At 43.9% G+C, this 26,811-nt stretch overlaps 1 protein-coding gene across 4 annotated transcripts in view; it reads left to right on the forward strand.

Moving 5' to 3' along the window:
• Positions 1-13,919: 13,919 nt before the first annotated feature.
• Positions 13,920-26,811, forward strand: part of Dmxl1 (Dmx like 1) — a 108,795-nt gene continuing 95,903 nt past the window's right edge. For 3 of the 4 annotated variants that reach the window (XM_070031528.1, XM_070031529.1, XM_070031530.1), the window contains exons 1-5: positions 13,920-14,067; positions 21,995-22,120; positions 23,881-23,952; positions 25,011-25,089; positions 25,655-25,787. In XM_070031528.1, coding sequence (XP_069887629.1) covers positions 13,981-14,067; positions 21,995-22,120; positions 23,881-23,952; positions 25,011-25,089; positions 25,655-25,787 — 497 coding nt within the window. In that variant the 5' untranslated portion in view covers positions 13,920-13,980. The remainder of the gene's footprint in view (positions 14,068-21,994; positions 22,121-23,880; positions 23,953-25,010; positions 25,090-25,654; positions 25,788-26,811) is intronic. The other variant, XM_070031531.1, reaches the window with a different exon arrangement.

Raw genomic sequence — 26,811 nt, forward strand, 5'->3', positions numbered from 1 at the left:
GCAATTTAAAAAATTAACATATTTCACTTGCAATATTGTGAAGACCAACACCATATTCAATCAAGAAAGCCTTGTTCTTGAAACAACAAAATATGTGCACACCTCTCTATCCTCCTGTGTGCTTATACTTATCAAGTGTTTTGTTGTTACTGTTATTCTGCAAGTCCTGGAACTTGAACCCAGGGCCTGGGCACTGTTCCTGAGCTTATTTTGCTCAAGGCTAGCGCTCAACCACTTGAACCACAGCACCACTTGCAGCTTCTTTTGGGGTGGGGGTGGTGATTAATTGGAAATAAGAGTCTAATGGGCTTTCCTGCCTGGTTTGGCTTTGAACCAGAACCATGATCCTCAGATCTCAGGCTGTTGAATAGCTAGGACTCACCAGCACCTAGACAAGAGGGTATTTTTTTCAAACATCAACAAGCGTATTTCATTGTGTCATCATATATTACTTAATATACTCCTTAGGTCAAAATTTTAAAAAAAAAGATGTCATTCCAAAACTTTCAGCTCCTAGGGATAAAAGTGTAAGTTAGACAACAGAGGGATAATGATGTTCAGTTTCCTTCTTAAGTCTCAGACATTTCTACTGATCTCAGTGCTAACAGAAAAAAAGAAGGAAGGGAGGGAGGGAGGGAGGAAGGAAGGAAGGAAGGAAAGGAGGGAGGGAAGGAGGGAGGGAGGGAGAAAGGAAGGAAGGAAGGAAGGAAGGAAGGAAGGAAGGAAGGAAGGAAGGAAGGAAGGAAGGAAGGAAGGTAATTGGAAAAATGAGGCTGAACATACTATATGGGTAGGATACAGTCTATTCATTGTAGTCTATTATAATGATTCATTGTAGCCTGTTATAATGATTCATTGTAACCTATTTTAATCCTGACATAAAAACAAAAATTTGCAACTGACTATATTGCTGTTGCCGGTGGGAATTTAAATGACTAAATCCACTCAGGGTAACACAGAGGAAATCTTAGAAGTGCTTCTCTTGAACAGTGGCATCTTTGAAACAGTTGTAGAACTGCAGGTAGCAGGGATTTACATAAGAATTGACTGTCTTCCTAGGTCCGCTCCTCTGACCCTATTTCTAGCTGTTTGCTCTCTCCCACTTGCTTTCCCTTCCTCCCTCCCTCTCTTCCAATTAAAACATCTAGGCAGTGGGAGTTCTAGAAGTTCTACTAAATAATAATAAACAGCAGATAGCTAATAAACGACAAGCTTCAGACTCAAAGCACTACAGACACCCAGAGGTACGGATGGCTGTACCCTCTCCCGGCCCCATTTTGGTGTAACACCCTTGACCCACTGCAGATGAAGGAGATACAGCTTGGATTAAGGTCTCCGGAAGGGGAAAGGAAAGTCAATAAATGATGGGTTGCAAGTATCTTAATGGATAAATACAACTCTACTCCCGCTGGGGGAACTGATGACCTGTTTTGCTAAAATTGTTTGCTAGCTTATTAATACAATTTTTAAAAGCATTTAACTCTTTGCATGATAGATGGCAGCGATTTAAATACTTGAGGACAATTCATGATGTAAAACGCTAACTTCGAAATGTCTTTGAGGAAGACTGGAGAAACACTTCCTCTTTCCTCTTATTACATTTTGCTTGAGCTAATTCCAACAGTAATTTTGATCTATTAAGACAATAATGAGCTCTAGGCAGAGTAAATTGGATAAGAGAAAATGCTAACTGAAATTTTACCAGAGTTAACCCAGAGAGAAGGTAACGCGAGCTCCAATACACACACAAGGTACTGACATTCAAGAACATAACATTCTGTTCTTATTCTTAAAACTAGTTCCCAACCCCTCATACTTTCTCCACGTCTATTCTGATGCTAACTGGCTGTACCCTCTTGAAGCTGCTCCAAGTGTATTCCAATCAGGATTAGATTAGATACAGCCTATTTAGGATGGGATAAGGAATCTCCCCCAGCTAAATGGGCCTGAATCAGGAAACAGCGATAGTATACTCTGAGCTGTGAGGATCCTGCACATAGATTCTTCTACTGAGGAGCCTTGCAGACTTTTCTGTTTGTTTTTGTTTTGGTCAGTTGTGGGGTTTGAACTCTGGGTTTGAACTCTGCGGTCTTCAGCTTAAGGTGAGTGTTCTACCGCTTGAGCCACTGCACCACTTCTGGTTTTCTAGTGGTTCACTGGAGATAAGAGTCTCACGGACTTTCCTGCTCAGGCTGGCTTTGAACCGTGATCCTCAGATCTTAGCCCCCTGAGTAGCTAGGATGACAGGTGTAAGCCATCAGCGCCCAGCTTTCTTGCAGTCGTTCTTATCTGGGCCATATTGGAACTGCCATCTTCCAAATCTCAGGCCATCACTTAAAGTAGAATGGCAGGCACATGCCACTTTGCCCAGCTACGGGTGGGAAAGGGATCTCAGATGCTTTTCTGATTGGCTGGTGTCTAGCTTTAATCTTCTCAGCCTCCCAAGCAGTTAGGATTATACTAGTCGTTGTGCTAATGGTAATTACCTTTATAACTTATTTCCAGTTAAGCCAAGAAGGCCATGGTGGTTCAAGCGTGGAGACCCAGCCCTCAGTGTGGGCCTGGCCCTGAGTGCCATCCACCTCTTAGCCTCCTGCGGTGGGTAAGGCCGGGTAGACCTCTTATTTGCCTTTGGGAATGAACTTTTCTTTCATTGTCTGTAAGTTCTGGAATGGCAGCTAATGTTGCTGTCTTCCCAGGTCTGTGACCTTGGGCAGTAGGTTCAAGGCTGTGTGCTTGCTCACTTATGAAATGTCTTATTAATGCCCAGGTGGAAGGAACACTATAAACACAAAATATTAACTGTCCTTATCTTCAGGACTATACACATAACAGGAGATATTTAACGAGGCACATAAAGCGGCACCATTTTCCCAACCTTATTTACAAATACTTGTGAGGGTCTTCCTCTCCCACCGGAGCAAGGTGACCTGTTTAAAGTTGTGTAGGAGGGAAGGGGTGGGTGCCTGGCCTAACTTGTGCCGCTGACAGACAAGTAACAGTTGCAAAAGTGCTCAGGGTTCTCACTCACCAGGAGCCAGACCTCGAGCCATTCGCCAAAGGGCATGCTCCAGCTCTAATTAATTAATTAATCAATCTCATTAATTAATAGCGGTTATGGGCATTCACATTCTTATTGAGGAATGAGAAACATGTACCCTCACAGAAGCTGAATCACGTCCCCCAAACTGTAGGCTTGTTATTTCCTCTTGCAGGTTTATTAGGTGGCACGGGATCCCAAGATCCAAACTCTGACCTCTCTGACTCCAGAAACTTTCTAGGAATTCACTTCCACCTAAACTCTATAGAATGGGAATGCACATGTAAAATAGTCTCCTTATCTGAGATAAAATAAATAGCGACAATGGGCCATGACCCTTAAACAAGGATGTATGGTTAGATATTTGCTGAGCTCTTTAAGCCAGAAATCAAAAAGAAAGAAAAGAAAGCTTGTAGTGTGGTTATCATGTTACTCTCACCGGGTTCTCCATTGCTTATGTTCTGAAATGGCTATGTTTATACTGTTTATACGGCTGTTCTTGTTTGTGTGATTTATACACATATTACTTAGTAGCAACAATGTTAAGGGTATTGAATTGTTTCTACTGGTTTACTTCTCTCCATCTACTGTATTTACTAACAAGAATGCTACCTGACAGTCATTAGTCTAGAGATGAGAGCGTGGACTGTGGTTTAGGTTATGAAAAGATATTTCAGGCACCGATATTCAGCCATAGAGACACCTAGCTAATCAATGCATGTTTGTGTTCAAGTTGAAAGAAGTCAGGCCATCTCTAGAAATATTCTGAGTTTCAGAACACAACTGATTTTCCACTTGCATGAGATCTGGTTAGAACTAGGCCTATCTGCATGAGTTTTTTTTAACCAAAGTGCGGTTTCTAAAAACTTTCAGCAACTAGGTTATGGTGAGAGAAAGTGTATTAATAGAATTGATCCTGTCAAAGGTAAAAAGTCAGAATTTTTTTTGAAAAGCCGGAAATATTTTCAAATGAGGCATCCTATTGACTGTTAAAAGACTTAAAACGTGTATCAGATCATTTGTTTTCCTCTCAATGTCTCTATTTGAGGCAGGGACTAAGGTCCAGACATTTTCCACAATACAAATCCTCTCTTATTGTCATCGGCCACCAGCTCTAGCCACACAGGGAGTCTGCAGGGCCTGTCCTGGCCGGTCTGTTCAGTGAACTTTGCTGGAGTTGCCTTCGCTTCTGCTGTTTGATTTGCCCGGGAAGCCCTGACATTCCCCTTGGTCCACTTTTACCTTTGGATCTCCCGTTTCCTTCCCTCCAGCTCACTTTGTTTTCTTCTTTCCACCCAGCGAGGTTGTGAGGCTCTGCCAATGCTGGCGTTAGACAACAGATTCTTCAAACTCTACAAGCACAAAACTCTTCTTTGCTGAGTGCCGCAGCGTTTCTGTTAGCATTTTGTCTGCACTCCTACTTTATTATTTTTTTTCCTGGGGCTGAGTGTTGAGTTTATGCGTTGTATTCCCAGCTCCTGCACTCCTGATTTTATAAAAGTTTCATCCTTAAGAAACATTAGGCTACTTGGGCTGGGAAGGTGGTTCGGCGGTAGAGTGCTTGCCTTGCATGCATGAGTTCTGGGTTCGATTCCTCAGCACCACATAAGCAGAAAAAGCCAGAAGTGGTGCTGTGGCTGAAGTGGTAGAATGCTCACCTTGAGCTGAAGAGCTGAGGGACAGCGCCCAGGCCCAATGACCAACAAAAAAAAGAAAAAGAAATAGTAGGCGACTCCAAATTCATTAATTATTAGCTATTTTTTAAAAGCCACTTCCTTGTACATGCTAAGGAGGCACTCTACAAATAGGCAAAAAAAACACACACACACACACACAAAAAAAAAAAAAAAACCCACCTCTCTTTATTTTATATATATAGATTCTTTTTTTTTGGGGGGGGGTCCAGTCGTGGGGCCTGAACTCTGGGCCTGGGCGCTGTCCCTCAGCTCTTCAGCTCAAGGCGAGCACTCTACCACTTGAGCTACAGCGCCACTTCCGGTTTTCTGGTGGTTTATTGGAGATAGGAGTCTCACGGTCTCTCTTGCCCGGGCTGGCTTTGAACCACGATCCTCAGATCTCAGCCTCCTGAGTAGCTAGGATTACAGGCATGAGCCACCAGCGCCCGGCCACTTTGCTTATGTGTGCTGAGGAATCGAACCCAGGGCCTAAGGCATATAAGGCAAGAGCTCTACCACTGAGCCACCTTCCCAGCCCGTACATAGAGACTCTTAATTGGACCCCTCCTAAGGTCAAGAATCCTGTTTGTCTTCAGAGCACTTCAAATTCCCTGGCTAACCAGAACACATATTTACTATCTTGTAAATGTTAACACTCTTGTTGAACTTAAGAAGCTCTACTGAAGTTCTTCCATTTGGGCTTTTTTTTTTTTTTTTCTGCTTGGGGGCCAGGTAGAGGAGAAAGGAGGAACAGGAAGGAGGAGGTGGAGGAGATTTATTTTCACAACTACATTCATGTTTTTGTTGGTGAAGGTTTGTTTGCTATCCAGGAGTGCTGATCACATCTCAAGTCTAAATCTTCAGGGTTTGTTTTTTCTTAAACTTTGAGTTTAATTGAAGTCTGCTCAAGTTTGAGACCTCTGCTCATTTGTCAAGCTAATAGAATTTCCTTCCTTCCTTTCCTCCTTCCCTCCCTCCCTTCCTTCCTTCTTTCCCTCCTTCCCTCCCTCCCTCCCTTCTTTCTTTCTTCCTTCCTTTCTTTCTTCTTTTCTTTTTCTTTTCCTTTCTCTTTCTCTCCCCTCTCCCTCTCTCCCCCCCCCCCCAAGATGGAGTCTTGCTATGTTACCCAGGCAAGTCTCAAATACATGGACTTAAATGATTCTTCTACCTTATATTCCTGAGTAGCTGAGACTTCAAGTGTGCTTATGTCCAGCTGTTATTTCTTGGTTTATTGTACTTGTTTCCTGGGAACAATGTTGCAGGCATTTGCTTGCCTACCCAACAGCTATTTCGAATGCTTGCTTCTTTCTCTAGAAAGGTAAACACAGCACTTACTCCCCAGCTCCCTGGAAGCCAGGAGCTCTCCGTGTGGGGCGCGTGGGGCTAGCCACTGAGAGAGAAGAGGAAGTTTCTTGGTAGCTTCCTAAAAAGATTTTTTTTCTGACTGATAAAAATAAAAGTAGAAAATGAGAATGTTACTATTTAGAAATATCCAAGGATTCATAGCTTGGAACTGCCATGCTAATATGAATGTAACTTTTAAACTCAGTACTTTTACAATTCCATTTCTTACATTCACTACTTTAACACACACACATACACACACATGCACACCAATCTTGCTGAGCACAAGTGGCTCACGCCTGTAATCTCAGCTGTCAGGTGGCTAAGATTCTGAGGAACGTGGTTTAAAGCCAGCTTGTGTAGTAAAGTCTACAAGACTCATCTCCAATTAACTACCAAAAACACTGTAAGTGGAGATGTGGCTCATGTGTTGGGTGCTAGCCTTCAGCCAAAAAGCTCAGGGACAGTGTCCAGGCCCTGAGTTCAAGCCCCAGGACTGGTACTATACACACACACAGACATACAGACACAGACACACACAGACACACACACACACAACCAAAAAACAACCTTATTGAGATATACTTCACATACTGTACAATTCTTTTTTTTTTAATTGTGAAAATACAGTACAGAGGGGTTACAATTACATGGGCAAGGTAATGAGTACATTTCTTATCAAGCATTGTTGCCTCCTCCTTTGTTTCCCCTTCCCATCCCTTCCCATCTCTCCCCCCTCCACCCCCTCCCCCCGTACAATTCTTTGAAAAAAGAATTTGCACCCTACTTTGGAAAAAAAAGATGAAGACTTATCTTTCTTACCCCACCTCCATCTTCTCTACCCACAACTTCTACTTCTATGTGTGCCATTTCTAATTCTGACTCCTCTGGACCTGATTCTCTATCTCCTTTGGGGTTTACACCATTGAAAATCTTCATTCTCTTTTTGTCTGGTGCTAAGCAGAAGCTCATGCCTGCCAGACAAGGCACTTTACCACTGTGCTACATCCTTATCTCAGGAGCTGGTTCTGACCTAAGCTCTCCTCAAAACAGGCACAGGCAGTAAGTGTGACATCAGTGCGTTCACTGAGCAGTGTGGTCAGACAACAAGGGGTTTGGGTTAGGCAAGACTGTTGACTAGACAGAGCGGCAGGACTTGGCACGTTTAGAAAGCCCATGGGGCTTCCAAAGTAGCAATCAAGGACAGGGATGCCAACGAGTCAGCCTCCTTGGGATGGTGGGCCACAGCCACACAGTTGTCCTTCACCCTGGTCACCTAGGTGTCACTCTGGTCTGCAGCGCTTCCTGTCAGGCAGTCAGACAGTTTGAAAACTTTCTTGTTCCTAAAAAAAAAAGATTTCGTAAAAGCTAGAAGAGAGGTACTGCGTCTCCTCCTATTCAATAGCTCTCACTGTCCAGGTCAGCTCCGGGGCCTGGCTGCAGGACTGCATCCTTTCTGGTGGGCAAAATACGCAGAGCCTAGTAATTTTCTTTAGTTTTTTCTGTCCGGATCCAGAGCCTATTGATTTTGTTGTTTTCTTCTTCCAGGACACAGTTTGCAGTGGGGTGGGGTGGGGTGTGCTCTTAGATGAAGAATTCTCTCATCCAGAGGCCAGTCTCCACCTTTACTCTCTTAAGAGAAACCTTCTAAATGATTCTATATCTTTTTGTAAGGATTAAAAATCTCCTCTAGGGAGACTACTAAGCAAGTGTGTGTGTGTGTGTGTGTGTGCGCGTACGTGCGTGTGCACGTGTGTGTGTGCGCGCGCGTGTGTGTACGCATGTGCGCGCGTGTGCGTATGCGTGTGTGCACGCATGCGTGTGTGTGCATGTGTGTGTGTGTGTGTGCGTGTGTGTGCGCGCGCGTGCGCGTGTGTGTGGTGTGAGAAGCTATGTTAGAGAAGTCGATCAGAAGAGCCACACCCTGTGTTGACGTCCCCTTGCTGGTATGCAGGCCCTGGAGTCTACAGGGCAGTGGATGGATGCTTCCACTTTCAGTGTCAGTTCTCATGGAAAGAGGATCACACACCTGGGAATGATTACAATGGATGTAACAGACTTCATAAATCTTATGGAATCCCCAAACTGGTACGTGACCAGCAAGTCCACCAGCCTACATACCAGTCAGATGGCCTAGACACGTGGAGAAGAAGTGTTAATGATGCTCTACTGGAAAAAGTGCAGACCCTAACCCAAGAAATATATAAAACACAAAGTGTTGGGGTGGGGGTGGGCATGGCCTAAGTGGTATAGAGCAAGCATGAGGTCCTGAATTCAAACCCAGAACCACAAGGGGGACAAAAGCATCAAAGAGGAAAAGGAGAAGAAATGTAGCATGCAAAATGCAGGAAAGAAGAAAGCCTAGATCCACAAAAAAAAAGGGAAAAAAACCCACATTTCCTCTGTAATGATACAAATTCGGTTATAACTTCAAAGATGAGATGAAAAAATAACAACATGAGAAGAAAAGAAACTTCAGAATGTAAGGAACAAGGCAAGAATATCACTTTGGACATTAAATACAAACACACAGACCAATGGGACAGAGAGTCCAGTAAATCCACATACCTTCTGCCAGCTGGCTCTTGACAAAGAGGCGACAAACAGGCAGGAAAGGACAGCCTCTCTCTTACGAATGCTGCTGAGAGGGGGTTGGGAAGGTGGCTCAGTGGTAGAGCGCTTGCCTTGCGTGCATGAGGTCCTGGGTTCAATTCCTGAGCACCTCATAAACAAAATGAAAAAAGCCGGAAGTGGTGCTGTGGCTCAAGTGGTAGAGCACTAGCCTTGACCTGAAGAGCTGAAGGACAGTGCCCAGGCCCAGAGTTCAGGCCCCTCGACTAGACACCCCCCCCCAAAAAAAAAATGCTGCTGAGAAACGTGATGTCCACATGCTGGAGATGGACGTCTGAACCCAGTCTCTCAAAGTCAACTCAAACTGGATCAAAAATGTTAATGTTAGATCTGACATTCTGAAATTATTAGAGGAAAACACAGGGTAAACACTGATAGTTGTTGGTACGGGCAATAATTTTCTGGATACAATCCCAAAAGCACAACGAACAAAATTTAAAACAACAATATGTGGGAAATTCATTAAACTAAAAAAAAAAAAAAAACCTGCCCAGCAAAGGCACAGTAGGTGCTAGTTAGTCATCTGACAGAGGATTCATCTGCATAATTATGTAAGAGGTTAAGAAATGTAACATGTGATGAAGGAGAGTACTTATCTCATAGAAACCAGGAAGCAAAGAGATTCTGCACAAGATGAGAGAGGAGGAGGAGGAGGAGGTAGAAGGGGAGGAGGGGAAGGGATAGGGGCAGGAGAGGGAAGAGGGGGGAGAGGAGGGGGGAGGGGGAGAGGAGGAGGGAGGGGGAGAGGAGGGGGGAGGGAGAGAGGAGGGGGAAAGGAGAGACCCAGTCCTTTCACCTGTCTCACCTCCTAAATTTCTTTTTTTTTTTTTTTTTTTTAATTTTTTTATTGTAGAGATACTATACAGAGGGTTACAGTTACATGAGTGAGGTAATGTCACCTCCTAAATTTCCATCATCTCCCAATAACCCAACAAGCTATGACTCTATTTTTTTTGGGGGGGGTCTGGTCGTGGGGCCTGAACCCTGGGTCTGGGTGCTGTCCCTCAGCTCTTCAGCTCAAGGCTAGCACTCTACCACTTGAGCCACAGCGCCACTTCCAGCTTTTTTTTCTTTTTGCTTATGTGGTGCTGAGGAATGGAACCCAGGGCCTCAGGCATGCAAGGCAAGCGCTCTACCACTGAGCTACCTTCCCAGCCCAGCTATGACTCTATTAATCAATTAATTCATTGATGAGGTCAGAGCCCTCCAGATCCAATCAATCACTTCCCAGTGTTCACCTCTGAACACTGCTGTACGGGGGACAGAGCCTTTAGTATGTAAGCTTCTGGAGGACATTCCATATCCAAACCCACAATAGCTAATGAGGTGAGGTTTCCTTCCTTCCCTAACTTGAATATTACCAACAAAGTTTGTGGGCTACAAAGAAAATTGTGTGGTAATTTATCTATTTATTTACAGTGTTAGGAATCGAACCCAGAGCCTTTGGTAGGCAGGCAAAGCAGTTTACCACTGAACTACACTCTCAGCCCCTACGAAGTTGGAGGACAGAGTGTGTGAGCCAGCCCCGCTCTTCTATCTACGCAAAGGTGGCCTCCGCGCAGTGACACAACTAAAAGCGCCCCTCAAGTGACGCTGACCAAGAAAAGATGGCCTCGAGGCACTCGCTCGGGACTTGGCAAAGAGGCTGCTTCTTTCGCTGGAGAATTTTATGTTCCGTCTCTCTGACACTCCATAATGCATTAGTGAGTGTGGGCATAGTTCCTGATACATTTTCTGTGCAGTAATCTAGTTAGGTATAAACATTTTTTTCCCCTGCATGGAAATTCTGATTTCTTTGCTGACAGAATATACCATTCTAGTACTTCAGTCTATACCAGACCCAAGTCTGTCTGTTAACCTACCAGAAAGCCCATACTTAGCGGGTAGCTTGCTTGCTTGCTTCCTCCCTCCCTCCCTTCTCTCTCTCTCTGTCGCTCTCTGGCTGTGTGTGTGTGTGTGTGTGTGTGTGTGTGTGTGTGTGTGTGTGTGTGTGTGTGTGTGTGTGTGTGTGTGTGTGTGTGTGTGTCTTTCTCTCTCTCTCTGGTGATACTACAGCTTGAACACAGACGTAAGCCATGTGCACCAGCTCTTTTATTTGCAGGTTTTGGGAGACAGACTCTCCCTGGCTTTTCTCAAGCTGGCCTTAAACTTAAGACCGTCTTGCCTCTGCCTCCCAGTTGGAGCTGGAGACACCTCTGCATGTGTGGCCTGCGTTCCCACAAGTCTCCACACCATCACATCCGTTTAAGTGCTTCGTGCCGGTTGATGCGCCAGGAAGGAAGGGTGTTACACATCTTGAAGGACTCTATAACTCTAAATGAGGATTATTTAGTAGTTACCATCCCAATTACTTAATGAAGCTTTTCTTTAGAGTTTGGGGTGTTAATTAAGCAAAGAGAACTCTCAGAGTGGTGGCCACAGTGAGATTATCTCCCCAAACTTGCTGCCCTTTCAGCTAGGGGAAACTGGAAGTAGCTATCCTCAATTTGCTGCAGCTGAACATAACTCCTTCATGCTTCATGTGCTCTTTCACAGTTACACTTGGTGCCACCTCCCCAGAAATACCAAGCTTCGGTAGGTATGAGAAGAGACACAACCTGTATGTGTGACCTCATGGTAGTCCTCAAACTTTTCTAGAAGTATCTGGATACCGCTCAGCGGGACCTCACTGGGGGGGTATGTGGTGCTTAGGATGACCAGAGCTGCTTGTTACTGCTAGGCCTGAGTGGCTGGAGTGTTCAGAGAAGTGGCTGATGACAGATAATCACACAGACAGGCTGGGTTGGATAGAAGGAAAAATATACTATGCCAGGTGTGGTGCTGCCTGCCTGTAATCCCTGCTCTTGGGAGGCAGAATCAGGAGGTTGGTGAGTACAAGGTCAGCCTCGACCACATGGCGAGTTCAATGCCAAACCAGGCTACTTTGCCAGACCCTGCCTCAAAAGCAAAGACAACACAAAAAAGGGGGACAACACATTAATGGGTGCCTAGAACAATAATTTAACAGGAAATTAATAGTTTCAATCCATGTTTTCTAATGATGCTTAAACATTAGCCAACCGGCCTGTGAGCAGATCTGGCTCTCCTGCTGGGGCTCATTTGCAGCAGAAGAGCTGCACATCCCAGGCCTCCCATTGGGTGGCCCAGTGATCCGGCTTGCCTGTGACCTTGGGTGCAGAATTCAGTCTCTGGGACTTCACGTTCCATTATTTACAAAATAAGAAACCCTTAAAGTGTTGATGGGTGGAATGAGATAGAACTGTGATTACCGTGGGGAAGGGGTGTGTAACGAACGACTCCTGACCTTAACTCCCCTCCCACCCAACTCCTGAGTGTGCGTGGCGGCAGCCGCTGAATTTTGAAGCCTTGCGGTTAATTTTTCTACGTAATAACGTGTAAGGGATGGCTGGGACCCAGGGCCTTGTTCACCTGGCTATGTGAACCACAGTGCTCTGGATCTGCGTGTTTCCACAGAAGGCTCTTGGTCTGCAGGTATCCCGATGTTACGAGAACTCCGCATCTCTTGGAGCTAGGAAGCAGCACCCTAATTACCCTTCGGTCTGAGCTGGCTCCCCGCCTTCCAGGGGAATCAGAGCCCGGCCGGCTGCTGTGCTGGACGCTGACCCTTCCTCATCTTGGACACTGAGGCCACCATCCCGTTTCCCTGTCGGCATCAGAAGTGACCAAGCAGTGAGGTGCGCGCCGGGGGTCCAGGCTGGCTTCGATCTCCGACACCACGGGGGGGGGCGCCGGACACTGGACGCAGTCTGTCCGTCCCCCCCACCCCCGCGCCCCCGGCCGCACGCGCACGCGCACTATCTGTCCCTAGTAACGCAGAAGCTCGCGTGGGAAGTCCTCGCGGGCGGCTACCGAACCGACGTTCGGGTAAACCGAGGCTGGGCCGGCCAGGTCGGGCGTCGCCCGCCCGGGCAGGTGGAGCAGCGCGCCAGGCCGGAACCGCCGGACCCGCGCCCAGATCGCGCGGAGGCGCCTGGGTCCGGCACAGCGGTGCATGCTGGGACTTGTAGTCCGACCGAGAGGGGCTCCCCACCACCCCCAGGAAACCGCGCAAGCCGACAGCCTTCACGAGTCACGTGGACTTGAGTCTCCACGAGCAACCCCCTCCGGAGCGATGCATGTTGGGACTTGTAGTCCGACAGGGGGTGGGGCCAAGGAAACCGCAGCTTCCCTGGTCATACCTTTCCTCCTTTCAGCTTTCTGGCCCGACAGTCAGATGAAGCCCCGAACTACAGCGCAAGTCGGTAAATCCCACCCGGGGCGGACTGTACTCTTGCTAGGCGGGTGGGCGTTCCTCACCAAACGGACGGAGCGCAGGCCTTCCCCGGCCTCCAGGCGATTGGTCAGCCTCCAGTGTTGGGCGGGGCTCCGAGTGGAGCGAAGCTCAGGATTGGCCAGTCTCTGGGCAGCGGCGGCGGCCCCCGCTCCACTCGCGGGGTTTGTGTACAGTAGTAAAAGACTGAACCCCTGGCCTCGGCTCGTCTGGGGAAGTCTCGCGATGTTTCTGCCGACGGGACCCGGAGACGCGTAGTGGGCGGCGGAGGGCAGTGGGGGCGGCGGCGGCGGCGGCGCCGGAGCCGGGTTGGGGGGCCGGGGCGGTGCGGTGCGGGCGAGCGCGCGCGGCCCGGGCGTCGGGGGCCGTCGCGGGGGAAGCGAGCGGCAGCGCGGCCTGCGGGCCGGTGAGGCGGCGCGGCCGCGGCGGGAGGGCGAGGGGACGCCGAGCCCGGGCCGCGCGGTGACAGGTGCGCCGGTCCGCCCGCCGCGCCCGGCCTGGCCCGCCGGGCCCGGGATGCGAGGCCCGCGGCCGGGCGGCCCCGGCTCTCGGCGCCTGTCACCGCGGCCGGCGGCGCGGAGGGGCGGCCGCGAACCCGCGAGGCGCGGCCCCTGACGGGAGCGGGGCGGACGCGGACCCCGGGCCCTGACGGGAGCGGGGCGGACGCGGACCCCGGCCCCGCGGCCCCTGACGGGAGCGGGGCGGACGCGGACCCCGGCCCCGCGGCCCCTGACGGGAGCGGGGCGGACGCGGACCCCGGCCCCGGGCCCTGACGGGAGCGGGGCGGACGCGGACCCCGGCCCCGGGCCCTGACGGGAGCGGGGCGGACGCGGACCCCGGGCCCTGACGGGAGCGGGGCGGACGCGGACCCCGGCCCCTGACGGGAGCGGGGCGGACGCGGACCCCGGCCCCGCGGCCCCTGACGGGAGCGGGGCGGACGCGGACCCCGGCCCCGCGGCATGAGCCCGGCGCGGCCGCCGCGCGTCTGAGGCGCCGACATGAACCTGCACCAGGTGCTGACGGGCGCCGTGAACCCCGGCGACCACTGCTTCTCCGTGGGCAGCGTCGGCGACCAGCGCTTCACGGTGAGTGGCGCCCGGGGGCCCCGCCGACCTGGGAAAACCGGGGCCGGAGGGAGGGGAGGGGGTAGCCTCAGGACTAAATAATAATAACAGCACTAGCCACCAGAAGCTGGGATGTCCTTAGGATTAAATAATAATAATAATAATAATAATAATAATAATAATAATAACAACCAGAAGTTGGGATGTCCTTAGGATTAAATAATAATAATAATAATAACATAACCAGAAGCTGGGAGGTCCTTAGGATTAAATAATAATAATAATAATAATAATAATAATATAACCAGAAGTTGGGATGTCCTTAGGATTAAATAATAATAATAATAATAACCAGAAGTTGGGATATCCTTAGGATTAAATAATAATAGTAGTAATAACATAACAACCAGAAGTTGGGATGTCCTTAGGATTAAATAATAATAATAGTGATAACCAGAAGTTGGGATATCCTTAGGATTAATAATAACCAGAAGTTGGAATATCTTTAGGATTAATAATAACCAGAAATTAGGATATCTTTAGGATTAATAATAATAATAACCAGAAGTTGAGATATCCTTAGGATTAATAATAATAACCAGAAGTTGGGATATCCTTAGTATTAAATAATAATAACTAGAACTTGGGATATCCTTAGGATTAAATAAAAATAATAATAATCAGAGGGCTGGGAAGGTGGCTCAGTGGTAGAGCGCTTGCCTTGCATGCAGGAGGCCCTGGGTTTGATTTCTCAGCACCACATAAGCAGAAAAAGCCGGAAGTGGCGCTGTGGCTCAAGTGGTAGAGCGCTTGCCTTGAGCTGAATTGCTGAGGGACAGCGCCCAGGCCCAGAGTTCAAGCCCCACGACCGACAAATGAGAAAACTGGCTCTGGGGAAATAATAATAACCAGAAGCTGGGGTATCCTTAGAATTATATAATAAGTAATAATAAATAATGGCATGCAGTCTGCCTTAGTTTGACAAAGTAATGTATCCAGAGGAATGAGTTGCAGTGTCCCTCTCTTCCTCCTTCCCCCACAAACACTTAGGAATAGTTGGTATTTCATTGTTTTCCTGAATTCCACGTTGGAGTTGTTTGTAGTTAAAAAGCCAGTGCACTGTCAACACAAGTGCATAGTAAAGAGTATAGTGAAAACAGTCCTTTTGGTTTATAGTTCTCCAAACTCACGCAGGAATAACTTTGGGAGAGGAAAAAAGATGTCTTGAAAGTAACTCTAGGTACTTGGAATTCCATATGTTGTTAACAGTCTTGAAGTTCTTAAAACTTTTATTTAATACTGTTCAAGTTAATTAGAGTTGTTCCATCATTTGGCACAACTCCTCTTGCTGTGGAGTAGTAATTACAGGTTAAGGCTTATCCAAAGTGACTTGCTTTTCTTGGTCTCCTCAGATTTTGATTGTAAGAAATATGACCCCACATTTGCTGTTCATCAGCACAGTGTCTTTTTTATTTTTAACCTTAACTAGCTTTTCTAGTAATTTCAAACCAGTGCTGAGCACATTTAAACACTTGAAAAGCTAATGATATTTGTTATATAGATTGTGTTTTTTAGCTCTCTAGTGTAGTTAAAAGCAAGACTCAATTTTATATGAGTGAAACAATGTGAACAGACTAACGGAACTCCAGATTTCAGAATTTGGTATTTCTGATCTCACTATCTTTGACTTTTGGGTGAAGCCTTTGTCAGAATAAATAATACTCAGTGTGTAACCATAGTGTAGGCACTTAATGAATGCCTAAACTGTACTTTGAGAATTTTGCCAACCAAGCACTTTGCTTACAAATAGAGAATGCCTCTGACTCATGCATACCTTAGTTTGTGCTTGATACTAGTAATTGTCAGGATTCTAATTCTTAGTGTTTACCTAGCCTAAATAGTCTGGGGTAGAGTGAGCCATGGGTCTTAGTGTAGTCTCTCTCTATCTCCCCCCTCCCCCCTCCTCATCTCCCTCTTCCCCTCTCCCCCTCTCCCTCTCTCTCTCTCTCTCTCTCTCTCTCTCTCTCTCTCTCTCCTTCTCTCCTTCTCTCCTTCTCTCCCTCGTCCCCTCTCCCCCTCTCCCCCTCTCCCCCTCTCCCCTTCTCCCCCCGTCCCCCTCATGTCGGTCGAGGGGCCTGAACTCTGGGCCTGGGCGCTGTCCCTCAGCTTTTCAGCTCAAAGCAAGTGCTCTACCACTTGAGCCTCAGTGCCACTTCCAGCTTTTTCTGCTTATGTGGTGCTGAGGAATCGAACCCAGGGCCTCATGCATGCAAGGCAAGCACTCTACCACTGAGCCACCTTCCCAGCCCCAGTGCAGTCTTATAGGCTGGGCATTGCTTTGTTTCATGTTACTTAAGGGAAGGAAATAAACATTATCATCAGGGATTCTCCTTGGGGGAGTTTATAGACTAGTACCTTTGCATTCCCTGCCATCTCCTAAACTTGTGTGAGTGCTTTCTCCACTGTCAAAACGAATAGCTTTTTAAAGAAGGCATTCAGAATCTTCAGAAAGCAGTGGTGTGACCTTCAAAGCATATACAGTGCGATGGCCTATTTATACAACTGGGGACATTCCTCTGTGAAACCTCGAACTGCCTCCGTTTTATTTATTTACCATCTTATTTATTTGTTTGTTTATTATTGGTACCATTAATGAGGCTTGAACTCCAGACCTGGATGCTATCTCTGAGTTCTTTTACTTAAAGCTAGCATTCTACCACTTTTGTGTGTGTGTGGTTAATTGGAGATAAGAATGTCACTTCCAGTGCTGGCTGGTTTCACCGTGATCCATAGATCTCAGCCTTTTGAGGAGCTAGGATTACAGGTATGCGCCTCCAGCACCCAATTCTTCCATCTTATTTTTAAGGAGAGGTCAGTATTACATGGTCAGCCTCAACCAGCATGTAGCTTCTGTTTAAAAATTTCCCTAAAGCAGGTTTCACTTGCCTCCTTCCAAGTTTACTGCACATTTCTCTTAAATCTCTGGAAGCATACCACTAAATAGATTAGGAAATTAAAAAAAAATACATGTACATATCAAGTATAAAGAAATCCCATCTCTTCAATTTCAGTGGTAGTTCAAGGACCTAGTCAAGAGTTGGGCATTAGTGCCTCACACCTGTAGGAGGCTGAGATTTTAGGATTTTAGTTTGAAGCTAGCCTGGGCAGAACAGTCTGTGAGACTTGTATCTTTAATTAACCAACAGAAAACCAGAAGTGGAGGTTTGGCTGGTGGTAGAGCTCCAACCTTGAAAACCTAATCAAGAGCTAGAGGCCGTGAGTTCAAGTCCCAGTACTGGAATCCAAAAAAAGAAAAAAAGATATTTTTTTTGCTTTCTAGCCAGTCCTTCCCTGACTGTTTAACTTTACATTAATAGTTTTGTTACAAAATTTCTTGTCCTTGGTTTCCTGAAACATATATTGCTTTTAAAATTTCCCCTTCTTTCTCTCTCACCTGAAAAGTCAACCTGTTGTTTCTCATTGACTTGTTTTTAACCTTTTTTGATTTTTTTTTTTTATCTTATTCTGGGGATTGAGCCCAGTTGGCATGCTAGACCGAGCTAGCACCACAGCCTAGATTTTGATTTCTTATTATTTTAGTTTTTTTTTTTTTTTTTTTTTTTGCCAGCCCCGGGGCTTGAACTCAGGGCTTAGGTACTGTCCCTGAGCTTCCTTTTGCTCAAGGCTAGCACTCTACCACTTGAGCCGCCGCACCACTACCAGCTTTTTCTGTCCATGTGGTCCTGAGGAATCGAACCCAGGGTTTTGTGCATGCAAGGCAAGCACTCTACCACTAAGCCACATTCCCAGCTCCATTTCTTATTTCTTTGATAGAAAGATAGCAAAAATTAATAGACAGTGTGGGAAGACTCCAAATCCCTCTTAGTTACAGTCTTACTATAAGTGGAGATGTGAGATCATTTTCATGCAGTTTTCCTTGGAAAATGATTTCATGTGCTTTATGATTTCTCTTAGGACAGTCATGTGTTTGTTAATGTCTCTTTCCATTTTTAAATAACCTTGCTTTGGAATATTACAAAAGATAGAATCCTGTTGTTTGCATAAAGTCTGACAAATTTTAAAAAACTGAAATTGAATTCTAGTTTTCATGTCTTACTATGCAGTTGCTAAAATAAGTTACTATAGTTTTAGATTGCCCTTAGTAAGAAAGCATCTAGTTGACAGTGACTATCTCTCTTATACTTTATTTGTGCTCTCATTAGCTTGCAAATGTATGTGTCTTCCGTGGCTTCATCTTGAGCATTAGAGGAGGGATTGAGGATATGGTGATACCTCATAGTCGCTTTGCTTTCCAGTGTGTGCCTCACTGTTAGTTGTTCTGAGCAAGTTATTTAGCAGTCTTTAAATTTCTTTTTTTCTCATCTGTAAAATGGGATCAAGATGATCCTTTTAATTAAAAATTTTTTAAGTTGTATAAACAAAAGGGTTTCAACTTAAAAAAATCAGATTATGAGTACAGTGCATCTGAGTTCAGTGTCACCCCTAAAAACCATTTTTGGAGTTGGAGATTTCGCTCAGTGGAACAGCGTTTACCTGGCAGGTGCAAGGTTCAGAGTTTGGTTTTCAGCTCTACCAAGAAAACGTGAAACGAGATTGTTACTTATTGGGTATAAACATGAGAAGTATTAATAAGTTCATGGTTTAGTATGCATGAAATTCTAAAATGTCAACTGTTGTAAAAATTGCTATTCATTGTAGAGTCTGGCACTAAAAAGTGCTTTATAAATTCTGATTGAATTGATGAAAAATAGGGTAAAGAAGTCTTACTGCAGTATGTAATTATTATTGTGTCTTAATTTAGCTTTAATAATTTAGATTTAAGTAGAAATAAAAATCTCTTAAAGTTTCTATAATTTTTTTCTCAATTAGTTGTTAGAAATTTTACATTCATCATGGAGTGAGAAGCTAGAGGAAACCAGGTACACTAAGCCAAAATTATTTTTCAGCCATGTGGGTCTTGGTAGGTAAATGAGGACTGAATAAGCATTCTCCTTCCTAAACTTTTTTATAATGTAACCACCTTTTAGTTTAACTATAATTTTTAATTTTTGTTGTTATAGATATTTCTAATAGATTGTTAAAACTAGTTCAACTTCTTAGAAATTCTGTATCATGATAAAATTGCAAGCACAGAAGTAACATCCATAGAACAAGCAGAAAAATGTTAAGTTGAACATGAGCTGAGAGTGCTGGGAGTATATGTAGCTCATAGATACAGGATTTGCCTAAATGTGGGAAGTTTTATTTCTAACAACTGCAAAAATAAAATGAATTGTGTATGAATGAAAATAACGTATTCACTAATACATTCTTTTCCTTTGGGCAGGGATTTGCTATGTAACTCGGGCTGGCCTGAAACTTACTATGTAGCCCAGTCCGGCTTCTAACCTGAAATCCTCTTGCCTCAGTCTTTCAGGTGCTAAATTGCAGGCATGTGCTACTATGCCTAATTACACTTTTTTTTTTTTTTTTGGTGGGTCATGGGGCTTGAGCTCTGGGCCTGGGTATTGTCCCTCAGCTCTTCAGCTCAAGGCTAACATTCTACCACTTGAGCCACAGCACCACTTCTGGTTTTCTGAGTAGTTTATTAGAGATAAGAGTCTTACCAACTTTCCTTCTAAGTAAAAAACCTAATGGTAGTTTTATTGCTAGGCGTGTTCATGCACAACTATACAAAGAAGAGAGCTATTGAACTTCTCTGCCTAGGCTAGCTTTGAACTGCCACGTTCTGAATCTTAAACCTTCAAAGTAACTAGAATTATAGGGGTGAGTCCCTAGCACTCTGCTGTAAACATACAAAATTTAATACGTATTTGGAGAATCAGTGACAATCAGTATTTTATCAAAAGTTAATATGGGGCTGAGAAGGTGGCTCAGTGGTAGAGTGCTTGCCTTGCGTGCCTGAGGCCCTGGGTTCGATTCCTCAGCACCACATAAGCAAAAAGAAAAAAGCCGGAAGTGGCGCTGTGGCCCAAGTGGTAGAGCGCTAGCCTTGAGCTGAAGAGCTGAGGGACAGCGCCCAGACCCAGAGTTCAGACCCCACGACTGGACCCCCCCAAAAAAAGTTAATATGAAGAAAATTAATTTCTAGATATGAGTTTATTTATGAAAGACAACTCATAAATTCACCTTTGGAGATAATTTTTGTCCCAAGCCTTATGACTCCTTTATAGATACCTATGAAGGAGAGCAGACCATTATTCAGCTTTTTTTGTTTACTGCACCAATTTTGTTCACTACAAGGTACTGCTGTAACCAAGCTAGGTTATTCCAAATTCCTTTTAGGACTGCTTCAAGGTAATTGAGTTTTATTGGGCAGGCATAGGAATAGCACCTGTGTCAAGAAACAACACATAGCTGGGTGCCAGTGGCTCACGCCTGTCATCCTAGCTACTCAGGAGGCCGAGATCTGAGGATCACAGTTTAAAGCAGACCAGTCAGGAAAGTCCATGAGACTCTTACCTCCAGTAAACTAAGAGAAAGCCAGGAGTGGTGCCGTGGCTCAAGTGGTAGAGTGCTAGCCTTGAGCACAAAGAGGCATGAAACACACACACACACAGACACACACACAGACACACAGACAGACACACACAGACAGACAGACACACACACACACACTCTCTCTCTCTCTCTCTCTCTCTCTCTCTCTCAAGTCAGCTCCCTCACTGAGAAGTCACCAGATTATTTGGGCCTTGATTTTTTTTTTTTGTCTGCAATATGAACATATGTATATGTATGTTCTCTGAAGTCCCTTTTCTAATAATATTTTCAAATTTATGTAGAGCTATTTTGGCTCTGGTATGAATTAAGGAGAAAGTATAAAGTATAACTTTTACATAAATGTATATAAACAAAAATGTTGAGAATTTATATGGGAAAAGTTGTGGCAGATGTTAATTACTGTCAAGGTGTTATGCTCAGCCTGCCCGTAATATATGTAAATATTAGGACAGCCATATGTCTTATAAAGAAAGAAACATCTGTGGCCAAAGAATATATGGAAGAAAACATACATGGAATTTGAGTTGGAAGAGTTTTGCTCATTGTTGTTAAATTTGAAAATAGCTTTAAAATACTTGCCAGCAAGTCTTGAACAATTCCCCTTTTTTTGGCTACAGTGGCTGTTATTGTGAGATTAAATAATCCCTTTATTCCATAGGTATATTATAGAGTACCACTTGTATTCTACTCCCCTCTATTGGAATAGGAGACTGAGATGAACCTGTTCCTACCCTCTTGGAATTTAACCTAAATAACCATAAGAGCAGGTATTTATAAGTTATAATACACTGCTGCAAAACAAAAAGTAATGTGATGGAAAGTAATAGAGAATGGTAGGGAACTTAGACCTGGGTATTAATAAGCTAGGTAGGCAAACACTATAGACAGATAAAGGTCAGATGAGCTACCTTGAAATGGAAAAAAAGAACTGAAGGAAGGGCAATGTGCGGACAGGTGAGGGAAGAAAAGGAAGTGGGAATAGCTTGAGAAAGATTTATAGAATGCTCATCTTGGATTTCATTCCAACTGCAATAGGAAACTAGTGAATAGGTTTAAGCAAGGAAAATAACTTGGTACATTAAACATTTTCCAGTAGTCACTGAAATTAGAGGGACAACAACGGAAACAGACATCGTTAATAGCTGTGCCACACAAGGCTTGTGTCATAGACAAGGGTAGTGGCTCTCAGTGAAGACAAGGGAGTGGACAGAGTAAGCTGGTATGTGTTTTGCAGACAGGCTGGCAAAATTTGCTGTTGGACTGTATTATGGGAAGAAAGTGAAATGCTTTCAAATCAATGGGTTTTTTTTCTTCTATATATTTTTTTTTTTAAAGAAAATATGAGCTGTTTAAAACCCTGTATATATGAGCCCTATATTCAAAGCCAGTATCCCACCTAACACTTCCATCACTTTATTTTGTGTAGGCTTATGCTTCTGGATGTGACATTGTAATTCTGGGAAGTGATTTTGAAAGATTACAGATTATCCCAGGAACGAAACACGGAAATATCCAAGTGGGGTGTGTTGACTGTTCAGTGCAGCAAGGCAAGGTTGGTAATCTGTGGCAATATACAGATTTGTTTTTGTCAAGATAATTTGTAAAGTTTGGACTTCCTTTTCCATTAGAGACTTGCTTTGTGTCAAGGACAAATTGCTTTGGCTAAGATACATTGTAGAGTGTGTTCAGAATTGTTCTTACATAATTTAAAAATGTTACACAATTTTTACCTTTGAATTAAGAAACATAATTTCAAGTCTAAACCCTGCTTATTTTATTTAGTACTACAAAAAACAAAGTAAAATCAAACCGAAACCAAACCTAACATATTTGAAAATTATTCGATTGAGAAAAAGGAATGACATTAGATCTTCAACGTGTTTATAACTTTTTTCCCCAGAAAATGAATTCTTACATAGTCATTTTTTTGTAAGTAGGTAGTTTTCTCCCTGTACTTTTAAAGTTTGTCCCTAATAGTCTTCTAAAATGTGTGATGTTTTATTAATTTCCAAGTTTATAAGAAAGATACAAACTTTGCCTGGACTTCTGTTGGTATAAGAAAGTAAAACTGTAACTTGAAAGTAAAATAACTATAACAAAGGACAAGAAACAGCATATACATAGTTCTTGTAGATCAGCTTAGACACAAATCTGTGGCCAATGAGAATGGAAGGCATATATAGGTTGTAATAGAACTACACATGATAGATTATCAGGCCTATTTCAGTAGTACCCAGACTCAATTGAGCTTTGCAAATTCATTTTTCCCTAGGGATGTAGATACAGTTTTGACTTTGTGTGTGTGCCTGAGGTTAAACTCAGGCCTCACGTAAGCAAAAGACACCTGGCCTCGCATAGAACATTTTGTGTGAGGAATAACAATTGTATGAGAGTATGTGAATCTAATTACTTTTAAAAAATAGCTATCCTAATTTCTAATAAATCTTCTAGCATGAAAAGTTACTATTTGGGCCGGGTGCTGGTGGCTCATGCCTGTAATCCTCGCTACTCAGGAGGTTGAAATCTGAGGATCGCGGTTCAAAGCCAGTCCGAGCAGGAAAGTCCATGAGACTCTTATCTCCAATAAACCACCAGAAAACTGGAAGTTGCGCTGTAGCTCAAGTGGTTGAGTGCTAGCCTTGAGCTAAAGAGCTGAGGGACAGTGATCCAGGCCTAGAGTTCAAGCCCCACAACTGACTCAAAAAATAAATAAATAAGATGTTTAAAAATATACTCAAGAAATCCACAAAAGGGATAGATTTAAATTTCATTATTTTTAGAAGTTATTATATAGCAACAGAACTGTGAACTTTCAGGATAGACTACCCAAAAACCATTGTTTGAATGCTATGAAGTTACATATTTAGGAGGGATTACATTGGTAAGTTTTCTCCTGGAAGGAAAAAAATTAGTATTACTATTCATGTTATATGTTATTTACTATATGCTAAGTGTCTTACAAATATTCTTTACAGGGCTGGGAAGGTGGAAGCGCTAGACTTGAGCTGAAGAGCTGAGGGACAGCGCCCAGGCCCAGAGTTCAGGCCCCACAACCAGACCCCCTCTCCCCCCCAAAAAATCTTTACAGTCCTCAAAATACAACTGCTGTTAAGATAGTATTGTATGTATTGTAAACACAAATAGGGAAACTTTTATATAGGTTTAGAGAGATGAACTTGCCAGATACAGAAGGTAGGAATCTAAACCACAAGCATTATTGAATGAAATTGTGTGTATGCAGATATATTAAAAATTACAGTACTTCATTTTTTCTTTTAATCCATACTAATTTTTTCTATTTTCTTTTAAAAGATTGCAGCATCCTATGGAAATGTTATCTCTATCTTTGAACCAGTTAAGCTGCCAAAACAAACGAAAAATTTGGTCAGTAATTTATAATTTTTCTTTTAGGAATTAAAATGTTTTTTATTGTTTAAAGTATATTAAATCAAATAAACTACATGTTAAATCCAACTCCCATATCAGAATATATTTAAAACTTTTATTAAGCCAGGCATCCGTAGCTCACGCCTGTCATTCTAGCTACTCAGGAGGCTGAGATCTGAGGATCACAGTTCAAAGCCAGCCGGGGCAGGAAACTTTGTGAGACTCTTATCTCCAATAAACCACTCAGAAAACCCAAAGTGGCACCGTAGCTCAAGTGGTAGAGCACTGGCCTTGGGCTGAAGAGCTGAGGGACAGTGCCCAGGCCAAGACAGAGTTCAGGTCCCAGGATCGACAAAAAAAAAACCCAAAACAACTTTTTATTAGAATTGAATTATACTAAATTGTGCCAAAAAAATGCCTTGAAATGTTTTCTTTTCCTGCTGTCATTTTTTTTCCCCCCGGTTGTGGGACTTGGAAACTCTGTGCCTGGGCGTTGTCCTTCAACTCTTCAGCTCAAGGCAAGCGCTCTACCACTTGAGCCACAGCGCCACTTCTGGTTTTCTGAGTGGTTTATTGGAAATAAGAGTCTCATGGACACTCCTGCCCGGGCTGGCTTTGAACCGTGATCCTCAGATCTCAGCCTCCTGAGTAGGTAGGATGACAGGCATTAGCCACCGGTGCCCAGCTCCTCCTGTCATTTTTTAAAAACAATATTTTTAAAAGAATACTTTAAAAACCCGGTGCTGGTGTCTGTTGCCTATAATCCAAGCTGCATAGGAGACTGAGATCATGGTTTGAAGCCATTCTAGGCTGAAAAGTTCCCATGAGACTCTTATCTTCAATTAACCACCAGAAACCTGTAAATGGCACTGGGGCTCAAAGTGATAGAGTGCTTGCCTTGAGCCAAAGAGCTCAGGGACAGTGCCTAGGTCCTGAGTTCAAGTCCCACAACCAACAGCAACTACAAAAAGAGTATTTTAAAAGAATAATAAATATGAAAATATATTTGGCAGAAAAGATGCTAATCATAATTGACTAATTTTTTCTAATTTTAGGAATTTTATAGTCAGTGGCAGAAAAGTGGTCAGTTTTTTCTGGAATCAATAGCACACAATATAACTTGGGATCCCACAGGTAAGAAAATAAACAGGATTAACCACAAATGAAATAACATTGGTTGGGCTATTTGTTGTTGTTGTTGTTGTTGGTCATGGGGCTTGAACTCAGGGCCTGGGCGCTGTCCCTCAGCTCTTCAGCTCAAGGTGAGTGCTCTACTGCTTGAGCTACAGCACCATTTCTGGTTCTCTAGTGGTTTATTGGAGATAAGAGTCTCACGGACTTTTCTGCCCAGGCTGGCTTTGAACCGCAATCCTCAGATCTCAGCCTCTTGAGTAGCTAGAAGTAAAGGCGTGAGCCACCGACGCTTGGCTTGGGCTATTGTTTTTACTGCTCATGTAATTAATGCATCAGGTTGTGGTGAATATAAGTCAGTAGAGAAAACAAAAGAGGTTTCCCTTTGCCTCCAAGTTGTTTGAACAAAACTAAAATTCAGCAGCCTTTTCCTTTTCCCCAAGTACCCTTTTATTTTAGTTTTTGTGTGAAGTTATATTCTTTTTATAGTATTATATGAAACTCTTGAGCATGTAACTTAGTGTTATTTACCTATATAATGGTGATCCTTTTTTTCTTTTGTTTTTAGGCAGTCGTCTGTTAACTGGTTCCAGCTGTTTGCAACTCTGGTCCAATACTAACTTACCAAAACAAACTGAAGATGAAAATCCAGATGGAACAGATAGTAACTTTGAGGATTGGAGGTGCATTTGGCATTGCAAGTAAGTAATTAGAAGATTAAACTGATATGCCTGTTCTCTATAGTAGTTTTGTTATTTTGGGGCTGGGAAGGTGGCTCAGTGGTAGAGCACGTGTCTTGCATGCCTGAGGCCCTGGGTTCGATTCCTCAGCACCACGTAAGCAAAAAAGAAAAAAGCCAGAAGTGGCGCTGTGGCTCAAGTGGTAGAGCGCTAGCCTTGAGCTGAAGAGCTAAGGGTCAACGCCCAGGCCCAGAGTTCAGGCCCCACAACCGGACTCCTCCCCCAAAAATAATAGTTTTGTTATTTTATAAATATATTTTATTTGTATAAAACCTAGCTTATTTTTAAAAAGTCTGTGATATGTCTTTTCTTTTAAACCATTTCTCATGTGCCAAAAAGATACACACACACACACTTTTTATTTTGTGCCATTCCTGGAGCTTGAACTCAGGGCCTGTGTGCTATGCTTAAGGTCAGTGCTCTTCCACTTGAGCCACGGCTCTACTTCCAGGTTTTTTTGGTGGTTAATTGGAGCTAAGAGTTGTGGGCTTTTCTGTTGATGCTGGCTTCAAATAGGATCCTCAGATTTTAGTCTCCTGAGTAATGATGATTACAGGTATGAGCCACCAGTGCCTACCAACCATATATATTTTTTAGAAGTCAAAGAGAAAAAATTAATTTGAAATATGACGTTCCTCTTTGACCTGTTTTGCTAATACATTTAGTAAAGATTCATCTAAGTATGAACTTGGATAAAGAAAAAGCAGTAACAGTGAAGTGCTTTGACATCACTGTATGTGCTGCAGTGAGAAGGAGGGCATTGTAGGGTGATGAGCCAATGTTCCTTTTAGAGGAAAGGCAAATGTATGCCCAGCAGGTAGGTGAAGGTAGCCAGTTGAGAATATGATTACTCTAAGTTCTTTATCAATGGATACGTAACATTTCCCAGTTGAAACTGAAATTCATACTAGTTTGTTCTCTTAAAATGGTATTACAATATAGGGATCCATGGCTCTGGAAATTCCATTTCCAGATTTAAGAATGA

This window comes from Dipodomys merriami, unplaced genomic scaffold, assembly GCF_024711535.1.
Source record: "Dipodomys merriami isolate MVZ:Mamm:240054 unplaced genomic scaffold, mDipMer1.0.p SCAF_201, whole genome shotgun sequence".
Classification (NCBI taxonomy): Eukaryota; Metazoa; Chordata; class Mammalia; order Rodentia; family Heteromyidae; genus Dipodomys; species Dipodomys merriami.